Below are 23,435 nucleotides of genomic sequence, written 5' to 3'. Positions count from 1 at the left end.
TCAAGATGAGAAAAAGGAGAAAGGTATTTCTGAACAAATTCCTAAGTGGCTTGAAGAATTAGCAAAATAAGGTGAAACGGAAGTTTCAAAGGGCAGAAGTTGCAGTAGAGGTTACTGCACCAAGGACAGAACATGCCAAGACACAGAATGGGGACAAATAGAGTCATAAGCACCAGGGAAACATTACACTCTCTGATGAGCTAATCGAAGACCTGCAATTTGAAGACATCAAAATACATTCATTAGCTTAACTAAGGTTCATCACTTGTTATGTCCAATTCAGCCAACTTCAAACCCAGACAAACTATGAAAAGGAAGGAAAGTTTTAAGTCCCTAGCCAAAGGTCTAATATCACTGTTCAGATGCACTATTACTCCTTTCTCCTCTCCATGCCATTCTCCCCTCCCATTACACACAAAACCACACAATTTTTTAGCCTACCAAAGAGATTGAAAGGAGAAAGTTGACAGCATGGGTAGCCAAGCCAAACAATTGTCTTGTGGACAGTGCCAGCCATAAATTTTTCATTTCTTTCTTGCCTCTCTTCCGCAAGGCAGAAGAGATGAACGCTAAAAGCTGGGGCCACACTATTCTACATTTATTTCAAGTGCTAAAAAAATTATTTCCAGCTGATGAGGGTGGTCATCGGTGGATGGGCAAGTCAAACACACCCAGCACCTGCACTGCAGCCTCCAGGAACAGCTTGCTGTGTTTGTGTTACAACAAACAGTGATGGAGGCTGTAAGCACACCAGCCTCTGTGGGCTGCTGATAGAGGACCCTGAGACACGGACGACTGGAGGCTGAACACTATTCTGAAAAGGTGTCATTTCACTTTTATGGTCCTCCTCTATGCCACCTGCTACTGCCCACTCTTTGGATTGACTTCTTTATTTTTCCTTGTATTTACTGAATTATTTACAGAACACCTTTACCAGTGAGACTAAGTCTGTAAATACTGACACGATACCATTTGGGATCATACATTCTGCAAAGCATTACCTCTGTCTATACAAACTGCTTTCTTAATGAACCAAAAGTGGTTTCCAGGGCTTCCATGGGAGCTTGTTTCACTGATGAATGTGAAGGGATGTTGGATATATCTGAAGAATACACCAGTCAACTAGCACTCATCAAGCCTAAGACAACTCTGGAAGTGAGAGACCTGGGACACAAGCTTTCTGCTCTGGATCTCTGTCCTGGACTATTTTCAGTCACTCTTCACCACACTGTGCTTTTGAAAGGAATCTGACGTTTCTCCCCAGTAGCGCTGCACACACTCTTTAATCTGGTCCCTTCAAACATCTCTTTGAGATTTACTATTTCTTTTAGATAAGCCATAACTATGTACTTAATAGGGGCACATAAGTGCTATGCATCAGCTTACACAAGGCTATGGGTTATATTTAAAATTAATCAGCTCCCATAGACCTTCCCACCAAGCATATGGAGGATGACACAGTTCAACTGCAAAGGGTAGCGGGAGGAAGAGACTGGTGCAGCACAGCGCAGCACAAGCCTCTGCAGCTACCTCTGCTTGAGTAATGGCATCATGTGCAAAATACCACTTTCTTTTCGTATTTTAAAGGTCCATGGAAACACCACTGGGTCAGCTGCAAAAGGGCATAGGTGTTTAGCCTTTAGATTTACCTGGTTTCCCATTGATCTGGTTTGAAAACAAGATAACACCACAGTGTCATTAGTTCAGTCTTCATTCTGTCCCGTGGACAGGCTCAAAAGAGACATCTAGTAATATTTTCTCCGATCACCATGTGAGTACATTCTGGATTCCTCCCCATGTTACGCAGGAGGGTTGAGTGGGATGGGTGTGAAACTTAGTCAACTGCGTATGAAGCGGATGGTGTCATTTACTCACAGGAGGAACAGCCTGGCAAACAATGAAAGCTCCCAAAGGCTAAATGCCAACTTAATGACACCTGAAATCCAATGAACTAGGCTGAGAATGGAAGGAGGAAAACAAACAGATGTGAAGAGACTGGTCTTGGCTTTCGTGCAGTCTGCTTGCAGGGGTATCAAAGACATGCACCAAGACACCTAGGTAATTGTATCACCTCCTTTTACTGGTACAGACTCTGTCTTTGATTTGGTGTGGTGATTCCGATTCAACATCCCTGCATATAGTAGTCCCACTGACTAAAAAGTGCTGGCCTGTTTTGGAAAGACTCTTTTCTGCAACTTTTTCCTCTTTGCATTACTTCTAGTGAAGGGGAAGCTAGTTTGACTTATTGGTAGATGTGAAGGGTGCTATACAGAGGTTAATTCAGGAATGGATTATTCCAAGACTATATTCAAGCAAGGACTACACAAAACCAGGGAAGTGACCTGCCAGCTACCAAAAAGTAAGATCTCAGGTACAATTTAAGCAACCAGACGTAACATTTAAATTTTTTAATACTAGTGCTAATATCTGATAAGGCTAATAGCATTCCTTAGAGTTATACAAAATGTTAATCTCATGATTTTACAGATGAAATGGAAACCAGGGAAGGACAAGTAATTTTGCCCAAGATCACAGAGAACAGTTGGGAAACATGGAAGGAATTCCTGGCTCCAGGGCTCGAGCACCCATTTCTGCCTGCCTACCTCAACTGCTAGCGTGTCTGCAAACCCAGATCTCCCAAACAGATGGGTTCTTATGACATTTCAAATACTGGAAATATCATAAAAGAACAACTTCCCTCCTGCTGGTTTGATATTCCTAGTCATCAAGGAACCTTAAAAACTATCTATTTCAAGATCTTTACTCAAGCTTGGGTTAAAAAAAATGAATAAATGTTATAGGTATAACATGGGATTGAGCTATTCGCATTTTATCATCCAGTCTTCATCCTAAGACACTGAGGTGCTGGAGAGTGTCCAAAGAAGAGTAAAGCTGGTGAAGGGTCTGGAGCACAAGTCTGATGAGAAGCAGCTGAAGGAACCAGGGATATTTAGCCTGGAGGAAAGGAGGCTCGGGGGGGGACCTTATTGCTGTCTACAACTACCTGACAGGAGGTTGTAGGCAGCAGGGGGGTTGACCTCTTCTCTTAGGTGACAAGTGTGGGACAAGAAGAAATGGCCTCAAGTTGTGCCAGGGGAAACGTAGATTGGATATTGGGAAAAATTTCTTCAATGAAAGGGTGTCCAGCACTGGCACAGGCTGCCCAGGGAGGTGGTGGAGTCACCATCCCTGGGAGGATTTAAAAGATGTACAAGTGGTGCTTAGGGACATGGGTTAGTGGTGGGCTTGGCAGTGCTGGGTTAACAGTTGGGATCAATGATCTTAAAGGTCTTTTCAACTTGAATGATTCTATGACTCTAAATATGCTACCGGCTACGCTGTTCCGGACAAGCAGTGTGAGCCTGTCAAGAACTCATAGCATCCCAACCCATGGAGGGAGCACTAAGACTTTGTTACTGTTTGTGTAAAGCTCTGGAAACACACCTAAGGAAGAAGTGGTATCACTGCAGTGTGTTCTCTTGTCCTGAATGTGAAAGAGAGAAGGCACAGGGAAAAGGGCAAAGAGAGAACTACTTCTCCTAGGTAAAATCTGAGCTAATACAGTCATCTCCTCAACCTCACATCTGATTTACACTAATCATGACTGAAAGGCAAGTGACTGAAAAACTTCAAACTATCATAATCTGACTCCTCAATGTAGTGATACCAGCTATAGCTGTGTCTCTGACTATTCATATACATTTTATATTATAAATACATATTATATCTCTCTTCATACACAGAGATACAGATATGAATCTATTTGCCATACTCAACAAACAATTTAAGAATTAAGGAAAACTGTTTCATTTAAAGATAAGAACTTTGGGCTTCTTATAATGCTGTAAAATAAAATCTGCTAGCACAAGCCACAAAAAAAAAAAAGAAAAAAAAAGTGATTCACTGGGGAAGTTCCATGATGTGCGGGACAATGGGTCTTAAATCAAAGGCATACATTATCATGACTAAGCTGACAGATCTGCACTGCAATGCAGAAAGCCAAGCAATATTCCAACATCTGCACCATGCACAGACAGGCAGTTAAGACAAGTTTCCCAAAATGAAGAAAGGACTCCCTGAGCTCTTACCTGTTACCTGTGCAACAACTGCTTGGGAAATTCTCCGATTGGCTAGGAAGGCTTTGATTTCCTCCTTTATCACACTGCTGTCCCTCCTACCAAAACAAAACAAAAAACAAAAGAACACACAAAAAGACAGACAGACCAAAGTGCACTTTAAAGAAGCAAAATGGCTTTATTTCCTTCATTTAGAGGACAAGGAGTGGGGAAGGCAGGCATTAGAGTGCCTCACCAGTGGACACTTCTTTTAACAAGTGTCACGTTTGATCAAAGTACCCTAGCAGGAGAATGGATGACTCATGTCCTATATAATTCATATTAGGCGCAGCACTGCCATATGGAATGTACAAAGTTTCATTACACAGGGATGAATAAATCTCTCGTACCAGCATTAAAACCTCAGTCATAAAAATGAGGCACAAAAATAAAAAATAAAGGATAGCAGGGTCTGCATGGTTAGCTACACAAATGAATATACATACACAAACCTTCCCCAACCTTGCAAGGGAAAGACCCAAAGGAGAAAAGATTTTGCAACCTCTATCCCCCCATCCCTACTTCCTTAGTCCACAGCTTGCATCAAATGAGCAAGTGCAAGTTATTTAAAGGCTTTGTATGATTTTTACAAAGTGTGCAAAGACAGTTCAGAAGGGATATGCCCCCACCCATGGCTAGGGGGTTGGACCTAGATGATGTTTTAGGTCCCTTCCAACACAAACCATTCTATGATTCTATGACTAGAACTACTAAAAAGAAAATAATTTGGAGGTTGCACAGGGACTGTGATATGCAGCAAATTTCAATTGCAGTAACCACATACTTTTCCCTCCTCTTCCTCCCTCCCTTCATCAGAAGGGCAAACAAGACTTTATTAGGCTTTATTATTTGGTGGTTTCCCTTCCCCTTCTCCCCTCCTGCCCCAGAAGCATTCAAGGCAGATTCATGCTTGCAAATGCAAATGAAAAATAAACGCTATGTTGTGGGTTCATTTTTATTTCTGTACCAAACACTCATCTTCCATATGCTTGCAAATAAAAGTACTTTCAGTTTAAATAAGCACTAAAAGTATTACCTGAGACACTGAATAGGAACCCAAAACTCAAAGGAATGATTAACCTTCAGCAATGGGAACTCCTGCATACTGCCATACTCACCACCTTCCTGCATTATTCCATTACCCTGCAGCCGACATTAAATAACATTGATAGGCTTTTCTTACTGCTCATCTGTAATCCCCTCCCCCAAAAGCCACACCGTTATCCTAAGTCTCCAAACTTCTTCAAACACGTTTTCATCCTGCAGATTATGGACCTTAGCTCTCACATAGGTACTTCAAAAAAGCTGCAATTTGGGGGAAAAAAACACTCCAACATTATAACCAAAATTGTTCTGAGACATTTGGCCTCACTTACTTCATCAAGCCCACTGACTCTGTCACCCTCAGTAGTATAATCCCCTCCTTTCGTCTTTGCCATAATGCTGAAAAACAAGCCACTAAAAGTAAAGGAAGGTCAGTGTGGAAAAACACCCAAACACTGACTCTCACTGAAGACTTGTGCTGCTCCTTTATTATTTGTGCTTTCCTACGTCAATCTGTGGCCTGTGCAAAACCCAGAAGGAGCCAGCCCCTGCCACAAACTATAAACAGATAACATACATGCTCGGCAGATCCCAGAGGAAAGCACTAACCAGGAAGATTCCCTACTTCCCCTATATACGGAAGGAAATACAGCTGGTATGAAGTATTGGAGGAGTCATAAGTCAGAAGTCTTCTGAATAAGGGTCAGGTGGAAAATCAGTGTGCTAACATCAATTTGAATTTTTGGTACAGCATGGGGAAAAGTACTTGAACAGTAAATAGACTGTGGGATACCCACACACAGCCAGGGGCTGTCTACACAAGACTAAGAGGCAGGTGAGAAGTACTGAGATAGTGACCCTTGGGGAACCAGTAGGAGAACAGCTGTCTAAAGCACCCTGGGGAACCAGTAGGAGAACAGCTGTCTAAAGCAGTTCCTGCATTCTTGATAATGCCTATCATTATACAGCAGTCCTCCTGTATATACAAGCAGATTTCTTCTGAGGGACTTCTCACTCTGACTTTCCAAACTTTTTACAAAGACTTCTACTAACCTCATCAGTTCCTCCACTTTGTCATCAATGTCCAAGTCCTCTTCAGAAGCTTCAAAACTGTATGATCTTTGAGCCAAGCTGTTTGCAAGTGGGTAGCGGGTAGGTGACATCTTCCCGTTGAATGCAGACAACCTCTCGTTACTCTCCCTCCCGTTCTGATTAGTAGTGCAAGGCTGTGGGGAGGTGTCGTAACTGTTGCTTGGTGATGGGGACATCCCAGAATGTTGGGTCTGTGTTGAAGCTGTGGCTGTAGAGGAAGATGCCGGGACATTGTTGGTACTGTTGCTGTAGGAACCACCTCCGTAGCTAGACCTTCTTCCAAATTTGTCACTATGCTCTTGATCAAGACGATCCAACGTTTCCAGCGCGTGGAGGATTTCATGTCTGGTCATTCCTGTACGTCTCAGGCGCTGAAGCAGGTCTATCTGCTCTATGGTAAATCTTGGCTCGTCGGTGTAGTGAGACATGGTTTCCAGCAGACTGAAAACAAGGTAAAATGTAAAAGCAAATACTTCAGTTCAATAGCTCCCTGTGGTACATGGAAAGTATCTTACATGCATGAAAGATCAATTCTGGTCCAAAACTTTAAGTCACACACATAAGAGAGCTGGCAGCCCAACATTCCACCTCCAAACAAGCTCAGCAGGCAACCTCCCATAAATGCTAGTCTCACTATGCAGCAGAAGAGATTATTTTCTTTGAAGTGCTCAAATAGCGCTTCTTTCCTGTACTAGCATTCCCCACGTCTTCCACAATAAACCTGCAGTTACTACCCTTTTGCTTTTGATACATCACTGCTACAGAGAGACAGTGGTTGCTCAGTAATTAAGGCTGCAACTTGATTTCAGACAAAATTTTGCCCAGTGCTAAGTATCCACCAGACTGAAATCCCAGATTCCAAAACTGTTAGGTCGGGGCCAGAGGCTGAGTTTTCCTGGAGAAGTTTTAGCCAGTTATGACATGAAGTTTATGAAGCTCAACTCTTCTGAATTTTAAGTAGAGTTAAAGTTGCCCTAACTTTTTGTTGCTACCTTGAAAAACATAAGATAAAACCACCCCTAGCAGAAATTCTAGTGGCCTGTAGGACCAAAGTTGATTTGACTTCAGTCCCATTTCTGAAGTTAGTAAGTTTTGAACTTGGAATGTTGTCACAGATCACCTGCCCTAACAAGGAAAGTGCAGCACATCCAATTAGTACTTAGCTTTCATTTAAAGAAGCGTACAGCCTTTTCCCCTCCAAAGCCAGGCTTCTCATGTAACTCAATTGTCATGGTGGCTCACCAAAAGCATTTTTAACTCCTAAACTTCCCAAGGTGCCAGAACAATGAACACTTATTTGCTGCAAAGCCCAGAAATGGAACTGAAAAATCACCATATGCTCCCCTTATCTATTTTCCTTCCTAAGTCTCCTCACTCCAGATCCAAATGGCATACAAATGACAAGATCACCTCCTTCAGAACTCAAGATCCTGAGAAGGGATGGCAGATGGAGGGCAGACAGAACTTGGCAAAGAGATCAAGGTATTTTCCATCCTTCTTGCGAATCTTCTTGTAAGTCAAGGGTTTATTACAATTCCTGCAGGAGAGCAGGGTGAGGAGATCACTCAAACTCCAGGAGACATGACAGAGCTAATGTACAATCCTTACAAGCAAGAGCAAACAGCAGCCTCAGGAAAGTCAAGAGTTCCAAGGACCCTATGAAAACCAGAAGAGGGATGATGGCTGTCATGATTTACAACAGACCTTCCAAAGGACAGGGCTGCCTATTTCTCTCCATACATTTTGAAGATCACTCCTCATCTCAATTTCTGCACTGGCACAGAGGAACTCCCCAAAAGGAGCCACAGAGCAGCAAAACTTCTTCAATTGCTGCGTTCAGTCTTTTTTCAGGTATACAAATCAGTAAAGTAAACCAAGCCTGTGGGTTTTGGGGGTATACCAAGGGACTCTCTTCAGAGGCGTAACATCTCACAACAGACTAAGCAATGGGAAAAGGTCTACCCTGTGGGTATAGCCACGTCAACACTACTAAATTAAAGTGTCCAGGAAGAGACACTGTAGCCTCTACACCAGTCTGCAGCATTATTAAATCACTGTAGCTGTCTTTGGCACGGTTTTGGTCCAGCACAACCAGTGCACTCCTGACCAAATCACAGGCTTTTTTCAAGCTTTTGCATGGAGCAGAAACCACACTCTGTTTGGATGCAGCCACTCAGGCTCAAGGCTAAGAGGGTCTGGTAGTACTGATGTGGCCAAGTGGCCTTGGGACTAAAGAACAGCACCAAGAGCTGGCTTACTTAGTAGAGCTGTAGCTACAGCACAGCTGTACAGACATGGTGCTACCAGGCCAGGATGCATAATTCCATGAAAATGGCACTTGCTGCCTGGAGAATACAGAAATAAGAAGAAGCTCCTGTCTTTGGCCTCACCAAGCAATTACTGAGCTTCTTGCATTGTTTCAGCAGTGTGTATGTGGGAGAAAGAAGCAGGAGGACAGTGCAAGGGGATGACTCCCATCCAAGAAAATGACTGTGAGAAGACAGACAGACTACAGCCATATAAGTGCTTCAGTCCAACAGGAATGTGCTGTCCTTTAGACAATTGATTACTGAATACGTACAAGCCATTTTAAATTTTAAAAGACGAGTACCCAGATTATTCTACTAAAAGGAGGGCACAGCAGCCAATGCTAGCAACTGACTGGAATTGTAACAACTAAAATTTGGAAGTTGTATCTCAGACTGAGACATTCAGAGCTTGACAAGGAGCATTTGGAAACAGACATTATGTTTTAGGTTTGGCCTCTGCACTGGGGGAGGCAGGGGTGCTCAATCCTTTCCTCCAAGCTTTGTAAGAAGTGTCACATTGACTTATGACTCACAGCACAAACTCCTGTACAGCCTGAAAGCCCCCCATGCCAGCTCAGAGTAGCATGGTTTTCCAACAGAAAATCTTTTCTTAAACATCTGGCCTTGAGATGGTTTTCACTAGATATGCCAGCTTGCCTTTTCTTAGAGTTGAATCCATTTTCGGCACTTCTTACCTGTACACCTAATGTCACTGTTTCCTGGATCATCTATCAGTCAACGCCAAGTTTCATGCACTCAAGTACTTCATTGAACTGGAGAATGTAATGAACCAGAACCTCCCTCCAGAATTACCTCTATTCAAAATTCCTACTTTACTGATTCTTCAACGTTTAATACTAAGACATACTTTATCTAGTTTCATCTCCTGTTTGCCACAGACCTAAAACCTCAAAAATTCTGTCCTTCTAGGCCTGTGAACTGAAAAACTCTCATCTGACAATAGCATGACTTTCCAGATGGCTTCAAAAGCGTCAAGCAACACACAACTTACCATTTTCTGCAGCAGTTTGTGGCCATGGCCAGTCATTCCCTTTAAAATTTGGGTGTGATTCCTTAATTTGTCTAAAATGTCAGGGCTGAGCTTCTACATCTGGGTTCTCAGGCCAAATTAATCTCCTTTAATGAATTACACATAATCCTCTAGTGAATCCTAAGTATCCTTGAGTGAATTACTAGTGAATTACACATAATGAACTGCAGTGCTCTTGGATGCAAGAGAAATGGTTGACCCTCTGTCATACACAGTTGTACATGGGCAAGTGATGCGCCCTCCACTTTGTCCCGCTGATGCAGCAAGGATCCGCTGTGCATGTGCAGTAATTCCAATTGCACAGGGATGCAAGAATTGCTGGACAAGGCCACCCTCTGCAGGAAGAGTGAGATATTCAATGACGTCCAACTTGTGTTCTACAGAGTCCTGTTAATCAGTAGACTACTTCTAAAAGGCTTGCAGAAAGTCATCTAAGACTAGCAAACCTACTGTCAAATTAAATCCATTATGCTATGTTTTACAGAATCACTGAAAAAATGTTGACAATTTGAAAAAAACCCCAACAAATAAAACCAAAACAATTGATCAGTGATCTATCTGTTCGCGTAAAGTATTCTTCTAGCCCTCCAAGCCTTTTAGAAAACTTTGTATAATTTTTCAAGGCTTAAAAAGGTAAGAACACCAAAATCAGACACAGTATCTCACTGCTGGTCTCACTAATGTTGCATTAAAGAGTACAAACTGCCTTGCTTATACTTAAATACACAGCATATATATTGCACCTGACATACTTCTTACTGGTCGTCCTGATTTTGTACTCCTGTTCACATTTTCAAGTGCTTTTCTACACAACCATGAGATCTATAAACAATGCTTCTGAGTGAGTTTTATGTATTGAAAACAACTGCAGGAACTGGGAATTTTCCATTAAAAACCCAAAACAAATATTGCAAAATGTGGTATTATTGAACACGTTCCAACATCGCCAACTATCTACTGCTTTTTAATGAGTAACTACAGTAACATTATTTAGAACTGTTATTCTATCAGGGTTTCAGTTATTTGTCCTTTTTAAAATATTTTAATAAACTTACCCTGTTTAAAGATCAATTTAAAAAGCTGTTAAGTAAATCAGCCATTTTAGAATCATCGTAATTTCATTCACCTCATTAATTAATGGACATTCTCCACTACTCCATCCCCCCCATACTGCTGTAAGAGCCTCTTATCCTCCTGAACTCCTCTGTCCAGCTGTAATGCAGTTTGCTTCCCCCCTCTTTTTCCTTGTGAAATACAATCAACTGCAAAAGTAACAAGAAGTAAAGTAAGATAGAGACAGGCAGAATGACTGGGGCGGGGGGTGGGGCGTGCGGTGGTGGAAGAGAAAATAAAGATAGCAAATACTTTTCCTAAGAAAAGAAAAAGACTGGAGCGACTGCTTTACTGTAGTCAAACTTTGCCAAACTCTGTTGCCAGTGTAGCAGAATACCTTCAACACCAGCAGATCTTAGCACATAATTATATTCTGATCAGTAAGGAAAACTCTCACCAGTTACAATGGGCTGAAAAATTTCCTTGGGGAGGTATCTGAAAGAGAGCCAACCAAGGGAGAGTTGCCATGCATTTTTCTCCCTGAAATTTTGAAAGCAAGACCTCTGTCAATTACAAATCAAAACTAAAACCCATCAATTTTTTAACACCTGAATATGACCCTTAAAATGAATTGTTTATTTAGATCCTGACAAGAAAAAAAGGTAGCTTAAAGTATCAAACTTATTTACATTTCTTACATTAAGTTGGCAGTCACACCCCAGGGAAGATGAACCAATTCCACTGACTGCCTCCTGGTATCTATAACACATTAAAACTTGAAGCTTATCTTTCATGGTTCATCCAAAAGGAACCTGAGGTACCTGAATATCAGATTGAAGGGAGAAACTATAAGGGCCTAAATAAAAAAGAACTTATTTTCCCCCTCAAATCCACAGATATAAAATAACCAGCAGGTCTCAACCAGCCAGATGCAGCATCACTCCTTTTCACTTCTAATGCCACTTTCTAGAGTGAAGGCTGTTTAGGGGCGTAATTGCTCTCAATACCATTGCTTTTCCTTGTCATACCAGCAAGCCTCATTTAGCCTTTTTTTTGGTATGAATTTCACCTGTAGATATGAGGCTCCCTCCACACTTGCAAAGAACTGATCTTGCGTGGGGGTTCAGGGCCAGATAAGAGAGATGTTCTCTTCCCTTATCATCCTGCATCTCAAAGTAAGGACAAACACAGCAAGGTTTTCTCACCTACTATCATAGCCCAAGCCCACACAGATACAAGAACCATTTACCCAACACTAACTTTCCAGGTGATGGAACACAGCAGAATAATCCCATAAAAACAGCTATGAGCTAAGTCCATGTCCAATTGAACTTGCAGAAGTTCAAAGCAATTCAATTACCCATTTGGGAATAAGGCCAGACACCAACACCTTAACACCTCTAACACTTGAGAAAATGGCTCTGGGCTCTTTAATGATCACAAGAAATCATTTTTTCCACTCTTCTACTCACTGTACACTGAGTAGGAAGTACTCTAGCATCACTGCAGAGATCCTTCTCAAAATTTCCATTAAATTTCACTATTTTATCTAATAAACTCTGCAAAGCTCAAGACTTACAAAACCAATTGCACTTTTTGAAAGAAGACCTGTATTTGATATAAACTGTGTAATATGGACGTGGGTTAGTGCCAAAGCATTCAGAATAGGATCCTAGGTCTGGTAATTAGTTTAAGCACGATTCTAATAAAGTCACATCAGCTGTGGCAAACAGGATGGGGAGAGATGCTAACTTCTACCCTTCTCTGACATACGGTATATACCGTTGATCCAGGGTAGGACCCTAACAGCAATACACTGTCCTGCTAACAGTATCTCCAGAATTTGTAGTCTTTAACTTTTACAGCACCATCATTTTTTGCAACGTAACATGTACTTTCTTGGTGTCATTGAACACAGTCTTGCCCTTTAAATGGAATTGTAAAAAAACAAGGTATAGTTGTGGCATTTCAGCTGAAGTAGGTTATCCCAAAGTATACAGCAAAAAAATTACTTTCTACAACTAGTTAACCGAACAAGTGTTTTAACTATCACAGTCTTTCTCACAGCTTGAGCTCCTCAGCCTGCCAGTTTGTATGTGCATATAGTACTAGTAAGAACTGCTATCTGAGTAACTGTGAAGATGGATGTTCTCCAGCTGTTAAAAACATACAGCAGAGAGAGCAGCTGCCTTGGCATGCTCAGTCCCGAGACCATGAGCCGGTGTTAAGGATCCTTGTACCGTAGGACTGGGCTGCTAGGTTTCCTTTCTACGGGAGCTCTCTGATCTAGCCAGCAAGCAAAAATGGGTAGTAAGGTTGGCATTGCTGTTTCCAAAGGCAATATAACCACGCTGGCTGGTGAACAAATACGCAACAACATGATTCACATGAACTACCATTCTGGATGTTTTCTATCAGAACCAGTAACTACAAAGAAACTCCACTTCCAGCTTACCAGTCTGTTAACTTTTTAACCGTGCTGTATATTACACAAGCTTGTTTCTCTCTCCATGCATTTTTATGAGCTCCAAGGAGCTAAGCACAGTTTCATTCACTCTTCCTTCCTTTTCTACATCTCACCCACCATTACCCACCCCAAAAGATGCAGCTGGTTCTTACAAGACGCTCAAGAGAGGGACTTTCATTCTGAGCTACAGCTGCTCCAAAAACAGAGCAGTTGACGCATATCGCAAAGTAAATGCTGCATTCCATGCACACACATCCAGAGGCAAAGATTGTGACCCATCAAGTGCAGCTCTAAGGCACTATTGGAACAAAACAGGGACATTTCAGGCATAACACTATCTAGTGTTGCGAAATTCAAGCTTTGACCTCTTCTGTTCTTCGTGAACAAGTGCATCTCTTTTTATACACAGCCCATTTAAATATTTCAGAGCCCAAAGCTTTGCACCATATTAAGCAAAGCTGCCTCCAAAACAGTAGTTGATGCTATGAATTCTGGGGCGCAACAGAGGATTAAGGATCTGACTCATCTGAGCCAACACTTATGTTCATCAGTTGCAACTCCAGTATTTTCAGTGGAGTTGTACCAGTTTTCAAGAGAGAGAAAAATATCAGGCCTCAAGTGCTCATCATGTCAACGAACACAGAGCCATCCTTATCCATACGTTAGCATAATTATCTCCTGCAGTTACATCTCTTAGTTCTGATTTTCAAAGAGGACTCTATTCCCATTCATCCTGATTCACAAACAAAATGTAATGCTTCTAATGACTGCTCTCATCCCAGGGAAACGAGAGCCTCACATTATAGCAAGGAGTGAAATCAGACTACGAGCTGATCTATCGAGGTTAAACGTCACCGGTTCTGTTTGTGAATGCAAAACACTGTCTTACGAATGCAGAACACTGCCATACGCTTTCGATCAAAATGGTGACAATTAATAAGAGCAGCCTGAAACTTCTGAAAATAAATCCAACATAATCAAATACTCACTGCTACACAAATTATAGAATGCAAGCTGAGAGCAGAATATCAACATCTCATTTCTTCAGGAGGCTTCAAGTTCCTCAGCTAGTCCAAGCACCCCAAACCCAGATTCACTACGTCTACATAAGCTGTTGTTCCACTCAGCCTCTGAAATTCTTCACTGCCAAAAAAATTGTTTACTGGACGCTGGCACACTGGCAGTAAGCTAACCCTAGCAGTTTTGCCACTGATTCCACTTGGATGAGCAACTTACTCTGCTTTACAGTATCCGCTTTACATCTTTGGAAAGAGAGAGAGAACTTGAGATCGATCTTACAAGGCAAAAATACAATATAAATGCCAATTATTGTCATAATCCAAGCCTTACAAAAGGGACTGACCTCTGACTAAGCACAGGGCTGGGAGCCAGATGCTTCTGAATTCTACTCAAGGCACAGACTAATTCACACTGACACCTTATACATCTAACCCTAACCTTCCCTACTTCTAAAATACGGGTTTCCTACTATTGTTGCAATTCTACAGAACCAAGGCAGGAATTCAGACTCTGAGGCTGGATTCAAGGGCAGAACGAGGCATCAGAAGGGCCAACAGAGCAAAAAGCTGTAGTGGCAGCTGAGTGCTGAACCAGGGCCCAAAGCCCAAACCTGTGCCAAGAGCAAAGGAGGAGCTCTCACATTCAGGAGTCGAAGACTAAACTTCGGATATATAAGCTCTGCAACAGGATCAGGGCAGGGCAGGATTTGTGTACTTGAGTTACACAACTAAGCAAATCTCACTGACACGCTGAAAGACTAGCTTTAGCCCACCTGAAGAAACAGTCATTTTGGCAATAAAACTGAGACACGGGCCTAACCTACACACCAGACTGGCAAGTCACACATTTTCAGCTGTCAAGATTACAGGGGTAGGTATACTGCTGTCTTTTGCCTTCTCCAGTTCACTTCAGAATTTGAACAATCCTTTATTAAAATCCAGACAGAATCTCAGAATTCTCCTCTATTAATTCTGCTTGCTGGAGTATCTAAGTACCTGAGACACATCTTTCTGTAGAATATCCCTGCAAGGCAGGGAAGTAAAACTATGCTAATTTTTGAGACCAAGAGCTCACATAAAGGGGCTGGCCTTCAGGCAAGCCAAAATTACTTGTTCAAAATCACACAGGCACTCTGCCAGAAGGCAGCCCAAGCACCTGGCCAAGCTTTGAGTGTTTTCTTACTGCTCATACAACCATCCTACAGGGTCAATCTATAGCATCAGACATAACCAGGTGTAGGACAACTTTCAAGTAATGCCATCACCAGGATTTCCACCACCTCTCTTCTACACGTAAAGAAAAAGAGACATTCTGAAGTATTTCAGGCACCTTTGTTACTGCTGGTGATAGATCCTGAGGGAGAATGATCAACTGAATTTCTTAAAATTTGTTACTTCAGAAAACAAATCCAAACCCAGCAAAAATCCTAAACTTACCTATCCCTAATTTACTGCTTAACTACAAAGCATTTTTTGTTTTATTTTTTCACTAGAAAACAGTTTGCAAGTATAGTTTTACTGGCACACAGTCTCAGTGGAGACAGACATTATACTTGGAGAACAACTTGGAAATAGATAACAGCATCTGCTTGAAGAATACAAATCATAACGGCAAAAATATGGGCTTTTGGCCACAGTTGCTTCCATATTAGAGTTTTATTTTATTTAAAACCATTTCAAAAAGAAACACACATCCTAATAAATGCTCTTAAAGCAACAAACATCTCTTTGTGCAGCCCAGACCTGACCTAGGGAAATTTCTTCTTGCATGACATAGAGGAGCCCCACTCCGTATTATCAGAGCATGTCCAAATATTTCTGTGTCCTGCTCAGAGCAAGAGAACACCTATAGATGCAAGAGGCTGCAGATGCATGAGAGAGGGTGAACCTACCTATGCCCTGCTCTTCTGCCTTTCTGCAGAGCTCCAGGACTTGGTGGAAGTCTCCACAGAGCAGTTCACTAAGCCAGCAGGAAAATCTATCAACCAACAACCCATCGACAGCTAGTTTCTACCTGGGTTAGTGAGTTGAATCGGCTTGGAAGTCTCTCATGATTGCTATTACCCACTCAACAGATGGGGACAAGCCAATCAGGCCAAACACAGAGGCAGGCAAAAGAGGCACAAATACCACAAGATTTCTTTTAGGTCCCTTTCAGAGTGGCTTAGCTGCCAGTGAAATCATGAGTTAACTCAGCTGGTTTATCTTACAGTAAAACTTTAAAAAAATTTTTTTTTAAAAAAAAAAAAGGGCTCAGGCGAGACATTGTTTCAATTAAGGAAGCTTAAAATATCCACTGAACATTCATTCTTACAGCCACCAACTATTTACATGATACCTTGTCACCGAAGACATAAAGAGCAAATTAGCCAAGTCCTCTCACCCACGTTTAATTAACGTGTTTCCCATCACATTTCAAGGAAGCTGGACAGTTAACATAGCTCAGCCCTGTTGTGACTTCCTAAGCCACTGTAACTCCACTGTCTGTTCTTCAGTGTGTGGTGATTTTAGTATTGTTCACACTCTCGTTCCTTTCTTTCTGTTGTTTTTCCTACATGATGACAAGGCTTCAGTCTAGTCCTTTTTCATCTGCATTACTCACACCGATTTTCTGTCCACTCAGCAGGCTTTTACTCACTTCCAAGACAGCTCTGTCATTGCTGGCCGTTAGATTCATAAGCACCAGCCTGATAATGCAGGTAAACTTTAAGTGACTATGTTGAAACTGTCTAGTTCTACCAGAAATCATATTTTGAGAGATAGTTTGAAACAAGCAACACAAACACTGACGGTCATATCTCACTATTAACACATATTAATTAATCAATTCTGCTGTGAGTATATGAAGTACAAGTAATTACTCCCATTATATTTATGGAGAAGTCAATAGAGATATACTTGCATTTGCTACAGAAGGACTTTGTTTCAGATAAATGACTAATTCTTGTGAGACCAAAATGAAGAGTCTTGTGTTCACACCATGCCCCAAATTCCTCTTGAGTATTGACTCTCTTCCAACTGTGGATAAAAATTAGGTAGGTGAAATGATAATTGCAGCCAGCTGTCTGCTTTGCTTTTCTGACGGAGACTGCTGCCCCACAGCAGGAGCAAACAAACTACTCTCTGAACACCGTAGTTTCAAAACTGTCAAATTTTAATCTTATTCAGTATTCTAAAACTTTTTTTTAAAAAAGGGCCTCTCTTCTTTCCCCTTCTAAAACCATGATGCCCGCTTATCCTTTTAAAAAAGATATCTATGGTTTAATCTAGAAACTTTATACCTAAATGGATCATCTTGGCCCATTTCCTCTAATTTAATCTCCTCCAAATAGGTTCGTTCACCACAGCTTTCACTCAGTCAAAAATATTTACCTATACTTACACTGCATTCTCAACGACCACATTAACTGCACATATAGTGGAATAAATTGAAAGAGCTGCTACTTCTCTGATGGAGGGTGGCAGCTGATTAACAGGACACATCAATGTGCCACAATGATTCCAGAAAGCAACAGAACACCACGATATCTGACTAAAACTGCACAGGGGCAAAATATGACTGAAATCTAGCTAAAGCACAGGAAATTGGAAACTCTAACTCACAGTTTGGAAATTTGTGTTAAAAGTCTGATTCAAAGTAAAAGCTGACAGACTGTACTTGCACTCACACAAAGCACAGAAAGAGCTCTAACATTACTCTGCAGATTTTGAATTACCAGTATAATAAAGATGCACAGGGCAACATGGCCTTACCTCCAGATTTCTTCCCTGCTGTGAACTAGATCTTTACATTTTCAAGTGGTGATTTTAATACTGAAATCCAACATATTTCCAGCTAAAAGAAAGAAGAGGAGGTGGCTCAGGGGACTGGCAACGAAGTAGGAAACCACTAGTTTTGAATAGAAGACTAAGCCACCAGAAATTTTAACTAATTAATGGTCGCATCAAGAAATCTTTTTGAAATATATTGGTAGTTTAGTTTCTAACACAAAACCTCTGGCAGTCGTTACTTTTTGTGGTGACACCCTCTACAGAAGTCTGTGACTGCACTGCCACTTGCACTATGAATGTTCATGTGCTGGGTGAGTAATCTTCATCCTTGAAATAATCCACCTGGGAAAATCTGACTGCATTCATAGCAGCCTAGTGTCTTGCTACCTATTCTGTAGGCAGGATTTCTCTTTCCTACTCATCAGGCTGACAGAAGGTACAATCAGAAGTGAAGAGGTCGAAGTATCTCAAGAATCTGATTGCCAGTGGACAAGCATTTGGTCATGCCTATATAAAAGAGGTGTGGGGAACAGTGATAGAGGACTGGCCAGCGAGAGCGATGGATGACAGCACAGTACAGGTCAAGCCTTTCCTCTCAGCCTGACAAGCTTCAAACTTAGAATTCATTTGCTTATTACTTGAAGAAACAGCATGGATATCAATTACATTGAAGATCCATGACAGAAGCCATTTAAAAGAAGAAAGTGATAGGCTCAAATTCAAGGATGAGGTTTAGACAACTTCAGTTAGTACTGGATTCAAGATACAGCAGTGGTGGCTTGGACCTACACATCTAACTCTAATGTTAATGTTAGGTGCCCTAGGTTTTCTGCCTTTGATATAGAAAACTATATTAATGGTATACTCATCCCCTTTCACCAAGTCTGCAGCAGTGCTAAATTTTCTTGCACAGCTCTGGTACCCCTCTAGTATGTTCAGTAGATGTATGGAGATCTCTCTTTTAATGCTACCTTTTCTTTGCTCAAGTCTAAGTTTCTAAGAACTGCATGATTTTCCTTCTCTTTCAGTAGAAGTAAAGGTAGAAAAAACGTATCAGCCAGATCAAGTGAGAAATTACATGCTACTGTTCCCTGGTTTAATTGCCTAGCAATTCACCAAACCAGTGAAACTCTCCAATTTAGCCAACTGCTGATACTCATTGTAACGATTTCTCTGCTCTTTTTAGCCAAATTAATAGAAGAAAACCTACTAAATAACTCATTAGTTTTTGTGGGGTTTTTTAGCTCATACTTACACTACTGGAAAAGTTCTGAGCATACTTTACATGGGGATGGGACGTTATAAAGCCTCTTGAGGGTCTTCAGTGTTATTCACCATTCTGTAAGACACAATGGAAAGATAAAAGAATGTTAAAGATTTCTGCGAAAGACAAACACAATCTGACTTCCTTGTTACCCGACTTACAATTATACAACAAGCTTACAGAGGGCAATTTCACAGCAGTTTCAGCAGGCAGTAGCACCAAATCACTTGTCATTAAAAAACCAACAAAACCCAAAGACAGGTGCCTTCAGAATCCTTCTCAATCACCCAATCCATCCCTCTGCTAAAAGGCAGTAGAATGTATACCAATCACTAAATATAGCCATGGTTAAGAAAAATGTTCCCTGGAACCACTGAATTTTCTTACATCATCTTTCAATTTATTCTTATTTTTAAATGGCTCATTAAAGCCTCACCCTCTTTCTTCCCTTGGCCTTCAGTGAGAGCTTTGACATAGTTTGCAATGGACCCACAGACTTAATGTCTGGCAAACATTCTTTTACACCCAAACACCTTACGAAATTATAACGACTCAAGTTATTAATGGATACTTCACAGATGTAACAGAGGCCAAGCAGCTGAGTATTCTCAGCTTGTGTACACACACAGGTTAAAAACTGGAAATGTCCAACCATCTTACTCTGGATAACCTGTAAGCAATCCAGACCCACATATAATCAAAGACATGTACTTCAACGCACATTGTAGATTCCTAAGGAGAAAGTTGATGTCTGGTAGTGTAATCAGTCCAGAGACAAAAATTTAAATCACAATTGATTTCTTTTGGCCACAAGTAAATTAATCTATGCAATCATTTAGCCTTATGACAGTTACCTACCCTTTTAACTCACAAAAGCTATTAAAAGGATTATTTGGCTAACATCCGCGAAGAGCTTAGAAGACAGGTACAATGTTCTGAAAAGGAATGACCTAATAGAATTTTCTTTAGCTATCACTGCTGATGTCTTTCTCCACAAACTAACATGGACTGAAAGTGCTTGAAAAGTCAAACTATTAACTAACAGGAAAGAGAAAGGCGGGATATTATACCCAGGCAGATGCAGAAAGAACTAGAAAGAATATTTGCACTTCAGGCTGTGGGCATATGGGAGCTGGAATATAAAACAAGTGGGTAGAGTAGCACAGGGATTTGCATGAGATAATTTACTCTGCTCCATAAAGAGATGTCTGTAATATTAACAGCCAAGCCTTGTGGACAGACGCATCTTGGCTCCTTCTCAGTAGTTAGGAGTGGTACAGACACAATGGCACGATACACCTGCTGGAGATTTTGGGGAAAAACTACATGTATTTCAGACGGAGTCCACACACAGACTATGCCATTGTTTATGTGGCTTTTTTCTTTCTTTCCTTTATAAAAAAACCTGAGGAACTCTCAGGGAAAAAGGCTGGGCTGAATGAGTTTTTCCCAAAGCCTTCCCACGAGGTTTAAGCCTGTCCCCACATGACTGCTCCTACCCAGATGTAGCAAAGGAAAGTGCTGAGTGTTTAGTGGGGGCAATGGTTGACAGCTGGCTGCTGCCATTTCCAAAACAATTTATTTGGCCCATATCTAGGTCTCGAGTTGCCTTCTTCCTCTCCAGGAAAGGAGGTCGCCAAGAGCAAGGTCATAGACAAGATGAGTGGTCCCAGCAGACTGTCACAGTTCAGGTACTGTGGCCTGGGAGAGAAACTGTGACACTGAAGTACTGATGGATGGAAAAAACCAACACACAGGTCCCTCACAGTCAGCCACCCCAAACCTTTTAAAGATGGTTCTACACCAAAAACACTTCTCTGTTAAACTGCATTTAAAACATACTCCCTGAAGCAATCACAAAAACCATGAGATCATTCTGTTGACTTATTGCCAAATTTTGAGTTTAATACTGAGAGCTGTTTTGTTTTCCAAAGGGGAAAAAAATTGGACTTAAATATATACAAACTTTCTGAAGGTCAGAGAGGCTAATGATGGAGAACTGGATTCCAGAGAAATATCTGCATCCAGGGTGAGGAGTGTGGAAGAAGCAAAGAACAAAACCCACAAAGGAAAGAGAAGATCACCTTCTGTCATCATGAAACGTGGCATTAAAACTGGAACACAAGGAGATGAGATAGAGAGCCAAAGAAAAGGCTGCAGTAACTCAAGTGTGAGATGACAAAGGCAGGACAATGATATCAGTGATACTAATGGAAGAGAAAAAAATATGGTACAGCCCTCAGATGTTATAAATGAAGAGCTATTAAGGATCTAGACCAAATCTGGATGTGAACAGAGGAGGAAGAAGGAACTTATCCAAGAGACTTCAGATCTGTGAGTGCAGACAGAGGACAATAGCATTTTGGCAGAAATAAACAGGAAAGAGTTCATGAGAAAACAAGAGAATATCTCTATTTTTGCTATGTTAAATGTTGAGGTGGCAGCATCACAGTCTGAACGCAATCGCAAACTGCCACAGACGGAGCCAAGCAGTAAGGCAGGTCAGGGAATCCTCAGGTCTGCCTTGGTAGCTGGACTTGTGAAAGTAAATGCAGTTACACAGAAAGAGAGGAAGCTAGCGCTTCCTACATCTGATGCCAGAACAGAATGGCTGCTATTGAAAAGGGTTACAAATAGTCTTTGACTCAACATTGGTCTAAAGTTCAGTGGCACAGAAATACCTTCCCTGCCCCCCTACACATGTAAAGATTGCTTAAATGGTTTTGTAATTTAAGGGCCTATCAGATGGGAAAACACCAACCCCTCACCTATAATTTTATTTAAAAAAATATTAAACCCAAACCAACATAGCTTCATTCACAAACAAATCATGATTTCTGAAATCATGAATCAATATCCCTCTTTCCCTCAGTCTCCCTTTAAGCATAAAAGGAAGCACCAAACCAGATTTGATCACCGCATCAAAGGCAGGTGTCACCACTATCTATAGTTGATATGCACGTAAGAACTCACAAACCTTTGCCCTTTTCGTATTATTCATTAAATAAATTATCTGCTAACACACAGAAAACACTACCAGCTCCCCTTCCTATTTCTGGTACAGACAATAAAAAACATTCAATGTTAATATGGAAACCATGGCCACAGTTGTAGGATCAGATGTAATGAACAATCTTGTCCCCAGCTTAAGTTGCTATAAAGGCAGCTTAAATTTACAATGGATGAGTCTTCATGGCAATCTGTTTTTCAGATATTAAAAATCTCATTTTCTCAGTGCCAAGGACAAGTGGAAGTGTGAAGCACTGGAGTATCAACTCTGCATTTGTCTCACTTGACATGAAATCATTCTCATTTTAGTCTAGATTTTAAATACTTTCTTGGGATCCACTTCAGTTTTCTTCATTTCTCACTGTATGCAATTAAATGTTTTGAAGTATGGTTTGCTCTGATCCACAATGCCTTGCAGAAGCAAGGAGGAAGTCACTTAGTAAAGATGAGGCTGATATCACTTATTTGGAAGAGAAATTAGTTTCCCCTTTTAATTTCTGAGCGAGTCAGATAATAAAAAAATAATGCCATCACTTTCTATTTCACTAATACCTTCCTTAGTAAATTCTTAAAAAGGGCTTTACAAATAATAAATTAAAAGCTTTTGTCCTTGGGGAAGAGAAAATCACCATTTTGTCAAAAGCAAAACATGATCAGAGGGGCTCAGTTCTTGGCTTAAAGCCATGCAGGGTAGTATCAGTGCTGAACATGGTATCTGCCTGAGGACATAGGCCCCACTACTACAATAGGACTATTACAGTACGGGCTATTGAAATGCAGAAGTTTCAGCTTCCTGATAAATCTCATGCATTGCATGGTGAAGAAATTCAGCCCTGAGAATTAAGTTCTACCACTGCTGAATTCCCAAAGGCAGATTCCCAATCCCATGCGAAATTACAAACCAATATGCCCCTAGAAGTAACAAAAAAATGTTGAAATTTAGGTCTTTTATTTAATGAACAGCTTAAGGTCCGCAGGAATTGTCAGGTCTTCTGGCTGGACTCTGTGCATGTGTGTGCGCATGTGTGCATACCCACATTTCTATAAACATGGACTGTCACATTTCATCAGTTTCACCTTCTCTACACCGAGGCCAGCATGAAGTACAACAAACAACATGACTTAACTGATGTGTGGAAGACATCTTGCCTCAAAACAGCAAGAGACCAAGGACCCATCCATTCTAGTTCATTCCAGTGGTTAATCACTCTCTTCATTACAAATTTGTATTTCATTTCTAC

The 23,435-nt window shown here is 41.1% G+C and overlaps 1 protein-coding gene across 19 annotated transcripts in view; it reads right to left on the bottom strand.

Annotated features, from left to right (window-relative positions):
- HMBOX1 (homeobox containing 1) overlaps positions 1 to 23,435 on the bottom strand; it is a 123,194-nt gene that overhangs the window by 56,898 nt on the left and 42,861 nt on the right. For 17 of the 19 annotated variants that reach the window (XM_037390821.1, XM_037390826.1, XM_037390820.1 and 14 more), the window contains 3 exons: positions 19,177 to 19,260; positions 6,213 to 6,692; positions 4,089 to 4,174 (listed from right to left, as the gene is read on the bottom strand). In XM_037390821.1, coding sequence (XP_037246718.1) covers positions 4,089 to 4,174; positions 6,213 to 6,692; positions 19,177 to 19,199 — 589 coding nt within the window. In that variant the 5' untranslated portion in view covers positions 19,200 to 19,260. Of the gene's footprint in view, positions 1 to 4,088; positions 4,175 to 6,212; positions 6,693 to 7,661; positions 7,807 to 17,903; positions 17,986 to 19,176; positions 19,261 to 23,435 lie in introns of those variants that run through there. The other 2 variants (XM_037390822.1, XM_037390823.1) reach the window with 2 other exon arrangements.

Source organism: Falco rusticolus, chromosome 6 (assembly GCF_015220075.1).
Source record: "Falco rusticolus isolate bFalRus1 chromosome 6, bFalRus1.pri, whole genome shotgun sequence".
Taxonomy (NCBI): Eukaryota; Metazoa; Chordata; class Aves; order Falconiformes; family Falconidae; genus Falco; species Falco rusticolus.
The sequence above is the reverse complement of the archived record's forward strand: the minus strand, read 5'-3'. Positions and strand labels throughout refer to the sequence as shown.